General features: G+C 45.4%; 1 protein-coding gene across 1 annotated transcript in view; it reads right to left on the reverse strand.

Moving 5' to 3' along the window:
- Positions 1 to 10,413: 10,413 nt before the first annotated feature.
- Positions 10,414 to 15,972, reverse strand: part of eif3ha (eukaryotic translation initiation factor 3, subunit H, a) — a 32,167-nt gene continuing 26,608 nt past the window's right edge. Inside the window, exons 6-8 of the mRNA XM_035526658.1 lie at positions 14,463 to 14,583; positions 11,656 to 11,788; positions 10,414 to 10,694 (exon numbers count right to left, since the gene is read on the reverse strand). Coding sequence (XP_035382551.1) covers positions 10,597 to 10,694; positions 11,656 to 11,788; positions 14,463 to 14,583 — 352 coding nt within the window. The 3' untranslated portion in view covers positions 10,414 to 10,596. The remainder of the gene's footprint in view (positions 10,695 to 11,655; positions 11,789 to 14,462; positions 14,584 to 15,972) is intronic.

Genomic DNA, 15,972 nt, shown 5'->3' on the forward strand with positions numbered 1-15,972 from the left:
TTAGATGGACCAGACGACATCTTTTTGTCTTGTATGTGCTAATAAAATGCAATGGATTCAATACGGAAAATATCAAACTCCTCACTCCAATTAAGACCTATGAAAGCATTTTAATCGCCTGTACTCCGAGACCCTGGACCAGGTTGCCATAGCGCCAGAGACACGGACATATCGGCCTCTAAGTGTGTTATTAGCGCCTTTAGCCAAGAAGGACTCATAAAAATGAACTCCTCGATAAGCCGCAATGCGTTGCCATGGGATTCGCCGCAGTCTTTAAGTATTTGTCTTGCTTGCACTTTCAAGGGCCTTACTTGAGCCTGTTTATCGCTAATAAGTCCCTCAATCTCCACGAACGCATCCGAGGACACTTGGTGAAAGAGCGCGCAAACCGTGACTAAACTCGTCAAACACGAGAACAGAAGCTCTCCATGGTAACCCATCTTAGCTACTACGACTAAAACGGCTTGTGAACTCAAAGACACCCATCAATGTAGGGAATTGTCTCCTCATAATGACGGTGTTAACGCAGACAGCAGGTAAACCAGGGTCCGCTCTGGCGCAAGAGCCTGTTTACACAGGACACTCAGTGCTGACCCTGCTGGGCATGCCCAGAGCTGTAGACAGGCGCGAGCGGAACGCTGTCGCCAGAACACCATGCACGCTTTAATGCGGCAAGGAACGCGCTTTCGCACGCTTTTCAGCGTCGCAATCCATTTCCGCTCGCTGCTGTGAACTGCTCACCTCGTTTCAGAGCAGCGGAATATCGTCGAAGCGCTACCCGCCAAGCACGAGCATACCCGGTTAATATGATTTTGGGGAAGGCAGCGACACTGAAATGCGGCGTCAACCGCTGGGGGAATGGCCACGTGCGTGCGCGCGTTTGTTTGTCTGCGGAGCCTCCGTTGCTCTGCCTGGATCTGATGCAGCACTTTGTCAATAGCGCAGTTCAAGAGAAACACTTGTTCTGCTTGTGCTTGCGCTGTAGCGTTTCGGTCTCGTGTGTACACATGTTTATGATTTATCCGCCAGATGAAATTCAGAGGAGCGACTCTAGGCTAAACAAACATGTTTGTACTAGACCTGGGCTGTGGAAGCATTTCCCCCCAAAAAGCACCCTCTAAGTAACCTAACGTGCAAATTATAAACAAATCCAGCAAAAATGTACCTAAACCATCTATGATTGCATAACGCAGAAATAGCAACACTTGACTATAGCGCACTGAGACAAACGACCATTTTACCGCGTACACACCATTTCATCTACAATTATTTATGGTACTGAGGTCCTTTATAATTATGTGACTTGCATTTGCACTTTTGGATTAACTGTCCGTTCTTCCACACTGTAACCCTAAAAGAATACATATGCAAGCAGCTACAGATTCATTTCAATGGTAACGTTGGTCGACAGTAAGGGATTATGAATAAAAATAAAGCGGCCATTCTGAACAATACAATGCGAGCTAAACCAGTGTCTTAATTTTCAAATCCATACAGAGCACGCTCACCCATCCGATATGATCTCATATTTCTCACGTGCTTCTTATAAGCGCTTAACTGCGCAAGACCTCCCCGTTTTACCACTCATTTAATTAGCTCAGTGATTCACGCAGTTTATCATTTTTAATCAAGCCCAATCTAAATGGATCGCGCACGGGATCTGTTTTACAGTGACTAATACCACAAAAAGGCTGCATTCCTCGGGAGACGGTAATTTCATACAGATAGACTGAGTGATAAATCGGTCCGATCTTCATGATGCGTGTATTAAAAGAGCAGGGAGGAAATATTGCTTCCGGTTGCTTTCCAATAGCTTTGAAGGAACCGCGCCACGATCTCAGCGGTGCCGAACGAGCGCTGGTGAGGTGGAACTCGCCAGTCTGGCCGCGAGATGCGCGGTGCTTGGGAATTTATCTGGGCGTCACATCTCGCTGCCATCGTCTTCCTAAACACGTGTGTGCGTCATGGAAAGGCCCCGAGGCAGGATGAAAGCGTCCTATCGCGCACACGCACGCACGCACGCAGACGCAAATCAAAGAGGAGCGCTTGGTTCGGCATACGAAGTAACGTCACTAGAAGAAAGGATGCTTCTGAGACGTGTTATGTTGGGCAAAATTAATTTAAACGGAAAATGAAGTACTCTTTAAATCACAAGCATCAGCTGGCAAAGGAGTAGATAGTTTCGACACAGGGGATACAGGGGATTAGGAGATTGTAATGCCATCAATGTTGCCAGTCTGTAACTGCTGCTCAAAAAACCAGACCCGTCATTCCGACAAGACCAAAAATGCGGCTCCGCACCATGTGGTCGCGCGGAAAATGGCCATAATAATGACAATAATTACAGCCATCTGCATTCCCGCTTTGGCCACCCAACTGCCGCGCAGATTATGCCTAGAGGCCAGCAGGTACCCAGAACCCCAGGCAGATGCTCAGTGTCGTGTCTGGGGAGCCATGAATGGATTGGCAAAACACCCTCTACATACACTTCTTGGACATTTTATTAATCTTGCTAGGTTGGACCCCTTTTTGCCTTTAGAATTGCCTTAATTAATCATGTCATGGATTCAACGGGGTGCTGGAAACATTCCTCAGAGATTCTGGTCCATATCGACACGATAGCGCGACACGGTTGCTGCAGATCTATTGGCTGCACATCCATGATGCGAATCTCCCGTTCCACCGCAACCCAGAGGCGCTCAAATGGATGGAGATCTGGTGACTGCTGAGGCCATTTGAGTACAGTGACCTCGTTGTCACATTCAAGAAACCAGTGTGAGATTTAAACTTTGACATGCGTGTTATCCTGCTGGACGTAGCCGTCAGAAAACAGGCACGCTGTGGTCATAAAGGGAAGGACGTGGTCAGCAATAATACTCAGGTAGGCTGTGATGTTTAAATGATGCTCAGTTGTTAAGGGACCCAAAGTGTGCCAAGAAAAAAAAACCCACACCACCTCCTCCACCTCCACCACCACCTCAAACCTTCAAGGTTTGACGTTATGTGCATTCACAGATACTCTTCTGTACACCTCAGTTGTAAGGAGTGGTTATTTGAGTTATTGTTGCCTTTCTACCACCTGGCTATTCTCATCCGACCTCTGGCATCAACAAGGCATTTTCACCCAGAGAACAGCCACTCCCTGGATATTTTCTTTTTTTTCTCCTGACCATTCTCTGTAAACCCTAGAGATGATTGTGCATGAAAGTTCCAGCAGATCAGCAGTTTCTGAAATACTCAGACTGGCTCGTCTAGCACCAACAACCAGGCCACAATCAAAGTCACTTAAATCAACTTCCTTCCCATTTTGATGTACGGCTTGACCTTCAGCAGGTCATCTAGACCATGTCTGCATGCCTGATTAGATCATGTCTGATTAGATATTTGTGTTAACAAGCAGTTGAACAGGTGTACCTAATATAGTGGCTTGTGAGTGTACTGTCAAAGTACTTCACCCACACGTGCTGCAGGGTGTGGACATTGTGCTTGGGGGGAGGGAGTCTACCCAGTGCTTTTATAGTTACGTAGTAAAAATATTACACATGCGAGTACAAATTGAAAAGCAAAAGATCTGTATAGTTCATTTTTCTTTTCAACTTAAGCAAAACCGATAGAAACATGGAAAGGCATTCTAAAGGCAGTGTTTCCCATCCTGGAACATCCCATCCCTGCCCAGTTACTGCCGGCTTGTAAGCACTGCTCTGATGTAACTCACAAATATGGACTATGGCTGTAGACGTGAACCAGGAGAGTTACAGTAGAAATCCAGATCAGAGAAGGGCCTAGTCCACCACACACAGGTCTGACATAAGCATGTTCACACCCATGCTGACTCCAGTGTCACTTCATAAATCAAACACTCCAAGACTACATTAAATTGGTGCTGCATTTCTTTTTATCATTTGATCATTCTTATCATTTTGCCTCCTCACTTGGGGCGATTGGGCAGGCCAAGTAGTGAAGCTATTTCCGTTGCTTAATGAGAAAATCCGAAACATTGCGCAAGGCACGAGTTCCCTCTCTTCAGTCCAAAATAGAAATTCATCCCCACAAAGTATTCTCACCGATCCAGGACCGACCACACCTCCTCTCCTAGGATAATCCAAGTTCATTTAGAGGAGGTTGTCTTTGTCCCAGATACACAATCTCAATTCTTCCGAGGATGAGATTCTTTTAAGACGAATTCCACCACTCAAAAGGAAACTGGATCGTTCATCAGCGAGACCTGCTAATCGTCGCGCTGCTATAAATGTGTGGGAGCAGGTAGACCAGCATGCACACAGGTGGCGGTGATGCAGGGCCAAGGTGGAAATGTCTACCGTCGCCGTGAGGTAATCGCGCCGTGCGTTATGGAGGTCTGACGGACCATCGCCGAGAGCGGCCTGCTGCTGCCAAAACTCAAAGCCGTTCACAATCTCACTTCCTTCGAACTCATGTCTCCGTCGATGTTGACCTTGAGGTGTACAAGATTTCTTACTGTAGATTTCTGATAGTAGGTCCCTACTTGGTTTACTTGCCTTGGTTTCTCTAGTATCAAGTGTTTTTTAACTACAATATTCACAATATTTTAACTACAGCATGCACAGTAGATTACATTGCATTTAATACACAATGTAACAAGTAGGACTTACATAAGAATATTAAGTGATTAAAACAAGGGTACAAAACGTTTTAGGATTGATCCAGTATTGGCAAATCTCTAAAACATTATTTGCATGTTTATGGTTATTGATCCAGAGATCCAAAGGCATGAAATAGGATTAAAGCAAAATGTCTGAAACGTTCAGAATAATGCACTGAAATCAAATCTGTCCCTGTTATCATTTTTGCTGTTTTATTGCTATAGCAACCAAAACATATTTCAGATAGAATTGTGTTGAATGTGGCAAAAACAACATGCAAAATAATGCCTTTGAACTTTGAGTCATGCTTAGTCATTATTAATATTCTTCAAACTGTAAACAGCTAGAAAATCACCCAGTAAGCCATGGAGGGATTAAGATGGGAAAAAGAGTATCTTTCTTTTCTCCCACATGAAAGCAGAAAATTAGCTGGGATCACACTATACCAGGAGCAGGGCACCACTCGCTCCTACTAACGCTGCTTTTCATGGAGGCATCAAATGAAACACCTCTGCAGACCTGACACCATCACACACACACACAGTGTGTTTAAGGAAGAATTAAAGACTACATATATAAATCAGATCACACAATTCTTAGATTTTCCTCAGACCAGATAATTTTTGCATAGACTGTGCTGGTAAGAGACCGATATCTGTATTCAGTGGGAACCAGACTCCACCCTAAAAGGCCCACATGGCTGACCTAAATGTGAGGACGAGCAGTAATAAACCACACTTTTTTGTGAGATGGTCCATCAATGTAATGGGTGAGCTAAATGAATAAAATAGCAGTGCGCGCTCTCATTGCAAAGGCTATTTGCTGCGGAGGTCGGCCGGCGGCTCGTGGATGCTGGGGCCTGGCGTGAGAATGCGAAAAGGGCAGGAGGCAGAGCTGTTGCAGTTTTAGCTGCTAGCCCACCCCGGCAGCGCAGCTGGGGGGGGGGGCGCAGAGGTCAGAGCAGCCAGCCACGGCGGGACTGGGATACAGACAGGAATCTGCGACTGCAGGGGAATGGGATTCCAGTCCAACAGTTTTCACAAAGAGTCACCTTGGCCACAGATGCGATGTGTCTGACCTATAGTGCCAATATAAATACAGGCTAAATCTGACCAGGAAAGATGTTTGCTTTTGTTTGTTTTTACACTATTTAGAAAACAGCAGTCCGAAACGGATTTGGAACACTTCCACACTGTAATGTGAATCTAAAGAGACATACTTTAGGACTCTCACGATGCAGAATTATTTGGGTGGGGGACATCAAATGCATCACAAACTGTTAAATTGGCTCATTTAAGCTTCAATTTACACTTAAGTTTTTATTTTCCTTTCGCTTCATGGTCTGCCAAACATTAGCACTATGTATGCATGTTCAAAATACAAGGCTATTTGATGTCCAAAGGAAGTTACTAAACCAGGCAGCATCTAAGTGGTCTTTATTGAGACCCCCTTGCGCTGCACCAAGGCAGACAGTTACCTGCACAGATGGGCTTTGGCAATGAGCTCATGCTGGCCCAGGTAGCCTTGGCTCTGGTGCTGAGCATCGCTTCAGCGTTCTCATTGGGTTGTTTCAGAATTTTCTAGAAAAGAACCTAATTACTGCTCACTTTGTATTGCCGAGACTGCGAGAGGAGGTACACACAGATTAATGTCAGATGATAAGTAGCATATTTAACACATAATTTAAGTCCTGCATGAACAAACACCCACACATAATGAACACTTTGGTACACATACTCATAGCTGCATTTAATAGGCTGTCATTTATATCTAATTATAAGTTTTAAAAAACATTTTTTTTGGCTTTAGTGTTGTGATGAAGTTGGGTCCACCTTAATTGGTCTCTTGCATGAGTGACCTGACTTTAACCAAAGAATAGATGGTTAAAATCAGGCCCACCACTGGCTGGAAATATTTCCCTGTCAGCTTCACACTGGTGGTAACATTAAAATGTGTAAAACCTCCAAACCAACACTACCAAGCCACGGCCACGTCAGCGTGTCTGTTGTGTGGGGAATGGTCCACCAGCCAAATACTATCCAGTCATCAGTGATCCTACGCGCAGGAACTGACCAGTGATGGGTGACGCATGGGCTCCTGCCACACACACGCACTGAACATTGCCCTGATGTCAGAATGGGTTGTTCATAATAGAGGTTATTTGAATCTGGCAAATTTGTGCACTGTTTATACGAGTTCAACGATGTTGCCAAAAATTGTCTGGATTACCTACTGTTTAAATTTCAAGGTAAAGATGCCTACATGGTTTTGCTGTAGAGTAGCTCAACTGTCTGCAGTGAGTGTAACATTTTATTTGAAATATAAATAGGTACAATATTTTGTACCACTTTTGAATTAAAATTTTTTCCATGTCTAGACACTGTCACATGCCTGGCATAGCAATGTACCGTAGGGTACAAACCACCCTACGCGCCAACTCCGACATTCAAACTCGACACACAGTACACAACACATGGCAAAGCAGTGCTCGCAGAAACAAGTCTCCTTAAATCACAACAGAAGCGAACATTCAGTCCTTTAGCAAATTAGACTTGGCTTGAGGTTTCCTGGTACACTCTGAACTAGGTATTACAATTCTGTCTAGATTTTGGAAGCAAGATAAAAACCTATTACATATGATTCCTTAAATCGGTGTACTTGATACAGTTTAGTTGGACCATTGGTTTGTAGATATACTTTGTGGTGGGTGATATTTTAGAGGGAATGGTAGCAGACATTTTCCTTACTGGCTGTTTGCCATGTCTACAGCAATGAGCAAGGTCATATCGGTGGGTAATGTGTGTTATTTGTCTAAGTAATAAGGTATCTCAAACTATTAAAGGACAGCTTTATCCAACAGTGCTTAGTATCCAAATACTTTAGTATCAGTTTCTGTTTAAAGTTAAAGACAAAGGCAAAAGCTCACCACTGAACTGTAAATTTGCTTTATTAGATGGTTAAAAGCACATACACCACACATCCATGAGCACACTCTAGCTGTAGTGGAACACTTGACAAAAATGCTAATATGACTGGAAGCAAGCAGCTAGCGCCATGCAAATCATCTGCTAAGGTAGCCTTCATTCAGCACAAAGCGTATGCTTTTTTCGGGCGGTGGGGGGGTGGTTGAGTATTTTCTAACACAGAGCTCGAGAGGTCTTAGTGAAGGCCACAGGGGGAACAAGTAATTTCTATTCTGAAAATTGAGTGAGAATTTATTCTCTCATCCCTGAGGTAAGCAATGTGAAAACTCTGACACTTTCATAGAATTTACTGGCCCCTCAGCCTTGAAAGTCTCAACTGCCAAGGTTAAACGCCACAGGATGCATTTGTCTAAGTCACCTGCATGCACAGGAACTCAGCCTGGGTCAACCACTGACATTCTGTCAGAGAGCGAGCAGGGCCTAACCTGTTTAGGCTGATTCTTCTTAACCCATGTAGGCCTGCTGTCTGACAGGGTCACCATGGTTACTTCATTTCTGATTGCTGCCTGACGGTGTGTCACCGTGGTTACTTTGTTTCCACTTGCTGCTTGACAGCGTGTCAGCAAGGTTACCGCGTCCCTGTATGCCGTCTAACGGCACGTCAGCGGTTGACCCAGGGCAGCGTCTGTACTGTCACAGACAGCCGGGTCCCGGTTTCACTTACATTATACCACTGGGCAATTTAACAGCACCAGTTGCTTTGAACACAGCGTGTTCCTGCTGTCGCGGTGGGTACATTGTCTGACCGCCCTGATGGGACAGCCTTTCTCCAAGTTATTTCTGGTGGTACTTGGCTTACGGTGCAGCACGGAATGCAAAATGGAGCCCGGGCTCCGACCAATCAAGCATCGGGGCATCTCGGCCGTCCGCTGGCGGCAGGCTCCGTTCCCGGTGCGTGAAACGTGAAGTATATCATAATTATCCGCTACCTCTTAGACCAGTCTACTGCAGAGGACTTTCGTGATGGAGAGCACCCCAGCACAGCACGAGAGAGCGATGCGTTCACATAGACGTGCATAAAGTCTCAAGCAGCCATCGTGACGGGCCACAAACACCTGTTCCAAACCGTCATAAATCGGGATGCAGTGATGACAGGTGATTGCGATAGACCCCAGGGACTGATTTATGCAGCATTGCTGGAAACAGGCCGCGGTTTTGACGGCTGGCTGTGTACTAAATGAGAACAAAGCCTTACATTCTGAACTGCAAGAAGACATAGAATTCCGAGGCTTTTACCTGTATATGTAGACGCCGCACCCTTACTGACTATATGCTTATCTCCAACCTTCGAAGAATCTCAGAAATCCTCTTTTCATCGTATCCACCACCTTACCTAAATCAATATTTTCTTCTGGTTTTAATGATTTAAAAGATAAGGCTACTTTTTATTCATTTATATCCATTTATTTATTGGGGGGCTTCGTATGGCACAGGAACAGTACTTCACCTCTTCTGCACTGCATTCAACAACTACTGTTGCCATGGTAATTTTAGCTAAGGAGTAAAAAAAAATTTTTTAAAAAGCCCTAAGCATTATGACTTAACAGCAAGATAACTGGTTTCATTTTATTAAGCCAGAGGATTTTCCATCACAGTTGACAACCTGATCTCCGATTTTAATCGGCGTAGCATATTTCAGTCGTGTGCAGTAACACAGACATTTTCTTGCCACAGAAACACAAACAGAGAGGACAAATTCAGAAAAAAAGACAAAAAAAAAACCAAAACAAAAAAACATCCTTTGCAAATGAGACTCACCACGACTTCGATGGCTAAATTAAATGTACAGAGTTCTCCCCAGGCTTAAGCCAACATGCCTACAGCTAGGAAGGAGTGAGACTCCAGAAGCATCCAGCCACAACAGCAATGGTACCTTAGACCCAAACTCTGACGAAGGCTTAGATGGGCCAGAAAAACACACATACAATTTTATTAAAATGTGACCGCTTCAGTTTTGCCACAAGGCAGGTGTTCACGCATCTGGTCTGTCCTGAGCTTCGCACCGAACCATAACACAAAAGTCCAGCCGACGCTCTACCGAAGTTCCCTTCTGTATGAAGTATCAGTAGACACAACACAGATCGGCAGTCGCCCAGGAGCAGGGGGCCATTACATGAACGCCACGTTTCGGCATCAAGTTGACCTCCAACCCCCCACCCCCCCCGCTTGCCCTTGCAAATCAGAGCTGACATAATTAGTTCTCCTTCCATTAGGGGGAGGACTGATGGGGTGAGTCACCATTTCACACCCAAGATGAAATTGTACATGAGGGCTCAGGTCCAGAAACGCTGGCAGCACGCTATACGGCAGCGTGAGTGATTAGGAGGACGCTGCCCCGCTGAAGACAATGGCCATAATTGTTTGTGATTAAAACTGATTGGACAGGTTCATTAAGAGGCGCTGATAAGGGTACTGTTCCTCTGTCACAGTGTGGGGGTGGGTCAGGCCTGTGAGGAGCTGCAGGCTTGTTAATGCGACTTTGGAGACTCTGGGACTCTGGTTATGGTTTAAAAAAACAACTTCCAGTCAGACGCTGATTCTTAAGTAGCAGGTTATGATGATTTAACAGGATGCACAGTTTAAACACTGCAAGTTTTGCGTAGCAGTTAAACGCATCAACAGAATGTTCCGTTGCTCGTTCCATGCGCTCGCTCATGTTTCAACCACATACACGAGAAAAAGATGCTGGAGGAAGATCAGAAAGATGAAACCGCACACCCGTTGCTTGGAGCTCCGAGGCCCACAGCAGATACACCTGAGCAGATGGAGATGCATCTCCAAATACAAAACAGTCCAGACACCAGGCAGCAATGAGACGCACACATTTTTATTACCGATGCACCAATTACAAACACCACATATGCAGACCTCCTTTGAGATCAATGTAAATGTGTTTTAATTTGCACTTGGGATATTAAAAAGCATCAGGTTTGGCAGTGTACACTCGTCGGGGTGGTTAAATTGAGATCGCTCTCTTCTGTGAACGCTCCTCAGCTGCTGGGGTGCTGTAGAGCCTGAGCCATGAAAAGCTTGCCAAGATTCTGAGAGGTGAATTCCTTCACGTTCTGACAGTAGTTGTTGATTTGTCCTTGTTAAGGCAAAGAAAACATGCATACATATGTAAATCGCAGGGTCGTTAAGTCAGTTCAGCAGCATCACTTTTGGAACATGTACAATTCCATGCATAACTGGAGGAAATTCAATCAAGACTATTGGAAATTTCCCAAGGAAAAGAACTGCACAAGGGGCCACACCAGGACTTAGTCAGCTGCCATCACAGCAGGAATCCCACAATGCTTACAGAGGCGCAAGCAGCACCTAAAGGAGGCCGTGAACTTTGAGACATGACCTCGGAATATTCATATAAGCTGCTGGCGATAAACATCCAACTCAACTAGATGTTTTCTTTAACGTGGAAGTCTACAGAGATATTTACAGCATACAAATCAGCCTTACGTGTGTGTGTGTGTGTGTAATATATATATATATATATTTGCAACCTTATGTAAGTGGTACATGTATCGCATTTTAATTTTCACTGTCTAAATATGCATTAGTCCACAGACAGATATTTTGGAGATTTTGCAACATGGGTCACAATGTCACATCTCCAGTTAACCCAAGGAGGCTTGTCAGGAGTCCCCTGATAAATGTATGCAGGCTAAAGTGCTCGGAAACAAAGGGAGAGAAGGTGAAGCTGACAAACTGGAGCCATACTACTGGAGGGGCGAGAAAGTGGGAACAGACAGAGGAATTCAGACGCCTAAAAACACCAGGTACCAAACTAGACTTTTGAGTATAAAACATGTAATGTACAAATTTCAACCAAATTCCAAGTCCATCACCTTATGTTGCGTATTGAATTTACTTAGACAGGATAAACAATTACATAACAAGCTACAAGTCCCTCTCCGGTAGTTTGTGGCAAGAAACTTGCCCCCTTTCCCGTTACCCTCCCGGAATCGTGGAGATGGGACAATCAATTTGACTACGGGTGAATAAAAGGAATTTAAGGAGAGCTGATTGGCTGAGATTGCTTCCTTGGGTACCTGCGATGAGGAGCGTGTCCATGCGCGGAGGCGGCGGCGGCGGCTTGAACATCTTGCTGATGTCTTCCTCGGGCAACGGTGGCTCGCCACGGCTCTGCCGCTGGGCGTTCTCCTGCTGCCGCCTCTGCAGATACTACAGAGAGCAAAAACCCGGGGGGTGGTGGAAGAAAAAGATGGGGGGAGAGAGAGAGAGAGAGAGTGTTAGAAGGAAAGAGGTGAAGATGGGAGGATGGGGGGGGGGGGTTTGGAGAAATCAATTAATTGTGAAAGACACCAGCAACATGGGAAGCCTTCTCAGCTGCGCTGTCTGCTCCAACAACTGTGATCACTGTGTGGGAGGGCGGAACAAAGAGAAGGAGCCGGAACAAACAAAACAAAGGGAAAGACAATGGGAAGAGAACTGGAACTGGAATACACACACACCGCACCTCCACTGATCTCGACGCGATGTGGGCTTAACACCAGCCAATAAAAGGCTTCTGCCTGCCCCACAGGGATAAAGTCTGTGGACCGGAATACAAAAAAAAAACCCCACCCAGGAACATTGTACACGTACATTTGAAGATCAATACGTTCAGTGATATTGGTTACTTTTTAAAGTTGTCAGGTATTGCCCACAAGGCTGCTACAGCATGTTCTGCCTCGCCTGCCTTCCAGGCTGTTTAATCATTACCTCCCCTTGCCAAGGCTCATGTTGCCTTGAATGTCATTAATCAGAGATGCTCAAAACTGAAAATGGCCGAGCGCTGTTCAGCCACGTCTTCTTCGGCCAAGTTTAGCAAGCAAGGCCGTGAGTGTGTTGGAATAAACGCCCACCAGGAAAGAAAAGGATATTTCATTCCCGGCTCCCGTTAAAGTGACTTACACCACTGCAGAGAAAATCGGTCATTTCCGTAAAAAACTGGGGGGTGGAGGTGGGGATGGGGGGTGTTATGATTTAAGACAGACGCAGCGTTGGTGTGGTTTGATCTTAAACGATGATCGATGTGGCATGTATCGCACGCCGGGTGGAGATAAGGGGTTGGTGTTAGGGAGGCGCCATGCATGAGGGCAAACGGGGGGTGAGGTGGGGGTGTGATTGATGTCAGACATAATTACACAGGACTTGACCGGGTTTGATGCAAGGGCCTTTGTGGTGAGATGGATGCAACCCACGTTTGTGGGTCCGTTTAAGCCCCGCCCCCCTGGACAAAACCACTTTGGCTACCACAGCTAATCGCTCAAAAAAAGGGTCGTTTCCTTGACGGCGTACTCTGGGAAATCAGGAGGACATTTCGCGGAGATGTGCTAGTGTGTCACGTGCCGCAATTAAGCAGCACGCAAACACTGCAATGTGGGGTTTCTTTGGCATGAGGCTTGTACGAATTCCCTACCCATATCCAGCTGCTCACAATAGAAGAACTGTAGCTACCGGGGCCCTTCAGCTATCCTTATACAAAGAGCGTCTTTTATACGGGTTTTATTTTGGCAGCACTGAATGATATAGGAGAGGTATGCAGTGAAGGTGAGGTTTTCTGATGTCTTAGAATTCCAGTGCCAGACGTATCGTGCTCTCTGTAGAATAGAACAAAAAAAAGTGTCATTCCATTGACATTTCAGCTGCTAAGCCAACTTTTCCAACCATATTCATGGTACGACATCTTTAACCTCCAGCCACTGAAAACCTGGCTTCTCTGAAATAGGATGCATCTGAGATTGCATTTCCTTTAAAAAGAAGAGAGATACCTGATCAAACAGGTGACTTGGCAGGAATGTGTTTCAGATCTTATTTCACCACTGCCACCAAGCCCCATGTGTCTACGCACTACTGATCTTTCCAAAGCGTCAGCACGGCGAAGCCTGTGGAAATGTCAAGGGCTTTTCTGGCTGCAATGTCAACACAAGGAGAAAACGTCGATTTTGAAGGAGAGAAATAAAACGCACCAAATTAACATGCCCTCATGAAACCCATGTGACCATCCACTGGTTGGCTTGATGTGGACTGATTAAGGCATGAATAATTCACTTTAAACGGACTACAAGAATAACGGCGTGAAGTGCAGAAAACCTGAACTTTTCTTGAACTGTATGACAGCGTTGAGTTAGCATGCTCACTATATGAGGTTTACCAAAGCAGGTCTGTTTGCTCCTTGCATTGTGTTTTACTCCTCAAGTGCAAGATCAGTTTAAAATCACCACGTAAACACTTTCTGTTAAAAGGACAGTGTTGGGAGAGAACTCCGAAGCATGTGCATGTGTCGCAGTTTTCTTCTGCAAAATTATTGTTGGGTTGAATCGCTTAAACGGCTTTCCTAAGGCAAGTTGGTGCACTCACCTTTGGGTAAATAAAGCTTGACACCTTACCCTGCACTTGGACAGTAGGAAAAATGACACGGCAGTTTGCTGAGAATGTACTGTGAATGTTATTGGGGCAGAGCATGACAATGTGAGGACAGGCAAATCGATAGTGTCATGGAGAGATACCGAGAGAAAGGGGGAGAATGGAGAGAGCGAGAGAGAGATTGTTCTTTGATTCCTGAGCTTCTCTGAACAAGGTTTAGCAAAAATGACACAGCAATTTTCAGGCAAAGCATTGTGCTGAAGTCATTCAGGGAGACAGATATCCTAGACGGAGAGAGACAGACAGACAAATCCCTGTACTTCTCCAGCAAAGCCCCTCCCCCCATTTTTGCTTTGTTAAACGATCCCCCACTTCCGCCCCCCCCCGTAGTCTCTCTTCCCCAGTTACCTGCCAAGCGATCACAAAGTGCAGCAGACAAAAAAGTGAAGCATGAAGTTCGCTGGCGTGAGCAAGGACGGGCAAATACCTGGTGCTTCTGCTGCTGCTGCTTGCTGAGGTTGCGGCAGTAGCTGTTGTACTTGACGATTTCTTGGCTCATTTCATCCACGCGGTCCATCAGCAGCTGCAGACTCTTCTCCAGATGGTTACTACGGTTGCAGATGGACACCCAGCTTAGTCAAAGCGAGCGAGCCTAAGAAACACAGTCCACTGAACAGCCGAGCACGTTCTCCCCACAGCAGCGTCCTCTTCAATTAAAAAAAAATAAAAATCCCACCAGACAAAATTAAGATTTATCTGATGTGAACTAGGGTCTTCTCTGTGGACCCAAGGGTCGGGGAAGAGCTCCAGTCGCGGTCTCAGGAGAGCGAGGACACCTCCCACACCTCCAGCCAAACCTCACCCGTCACACATTTCCCTCCACTGTGATCTAAAACTTTTACGAATAATTTACTAAGTAGGAGAAAGTAGCTTGCTGTTTAATTAACCATTTTTGAGATCACTGTATAATTACAGCCATCTTCAGCTGCTGACCACCCACGGTTCACTGAACTCTCCCTGGTAAACGCTTTCGAGCTCGGTGGTTGTGGACTGGCGTATATGCTCCCTGGGCCTCTTGGTATTTGCTTAGAGAGGAAAAGGGCATCACTGTGCACATTAAGAGAGAAATTACGCCCTGAATGCATTAGCATTCTCTGGCTGACATGAGGGAGGCTGTAAAAATCTACAAGTGTGACTATTAGACACACCAGGTCTTACAACGCTTTGAATTGCAGGTAGATTAGATAGGTTTATTGATTGAGAGATAGATAGAGTGTGTGTGTGTGAGATGTGTAAGTGCGCGAGTGTGTAAGAGAGGCACAGAGAGACCATAATTAGCTTAGCAATTTGTCCATTCTAGAAATGTGCAACTAGCTTGACAGCCCATGTGAGATAAACTGACTGTAGTTATATGCATAATTCAGACTCTTGTAAGTACATTTGTGTGTGCAGCTACAAACGTTGCTACTGTATCTGGTACAGTTGAGGTTCAAAAATGGAGGACATTGCTTTTCTTGTTACGCTGTTACGATTTATGTGCTTGCTTTAGGTCCTAGAGACCAGAACATGGATTTATAAAACTGGGTTGTGCTGCCTCTCTAGCGCTGCCCCAAATTGTGCGTGGACATGCATTATAAGAGATCATGGTTTTGTCAGGCTTTGGAGAGTGCATTGCTGAGATATACAACACCAGAGATGCTCCTTAAAGATCTATTCTTGGATCACACACATTCGGTCAGCAAACGCAGCCCCTAACCGTTGCCTGTGAGAACCGACTCTTTCATAACTGGCCTATGCTATCCGCTCGCTAATACCTTGGGAAATAAAGATCAACATTTAACAAACGTGGCAGGTCCAGAAGTGACTTTTTTAACAAGGTGCCATTTATCTATTAACATTAGCTGGGAAAAGTGTTTTCATCACTAGCGGTACAGGTCTCTAACCGCTGACCTTTGACCACTGCTTTGCCATCTCATTTACCACTCTGACAAAGTCAT

The sequence above is a fragment of the Electrophorus electricus genome, chromosome 5 (assembly GCF_013358815.1).
Source record: "Electrophorus electricus isolate fEleEle1 chromosome 5, fEleEle1.pri, whole genome shotgun sequence".
Taxonomy (NCBI): domain Eukaryota; kingdom Metazoa; phylum Chordata; class Actinopteri; order Gymnotiformes; family Gymnotidae; genus Electrophorus; species Electrophorus electricus.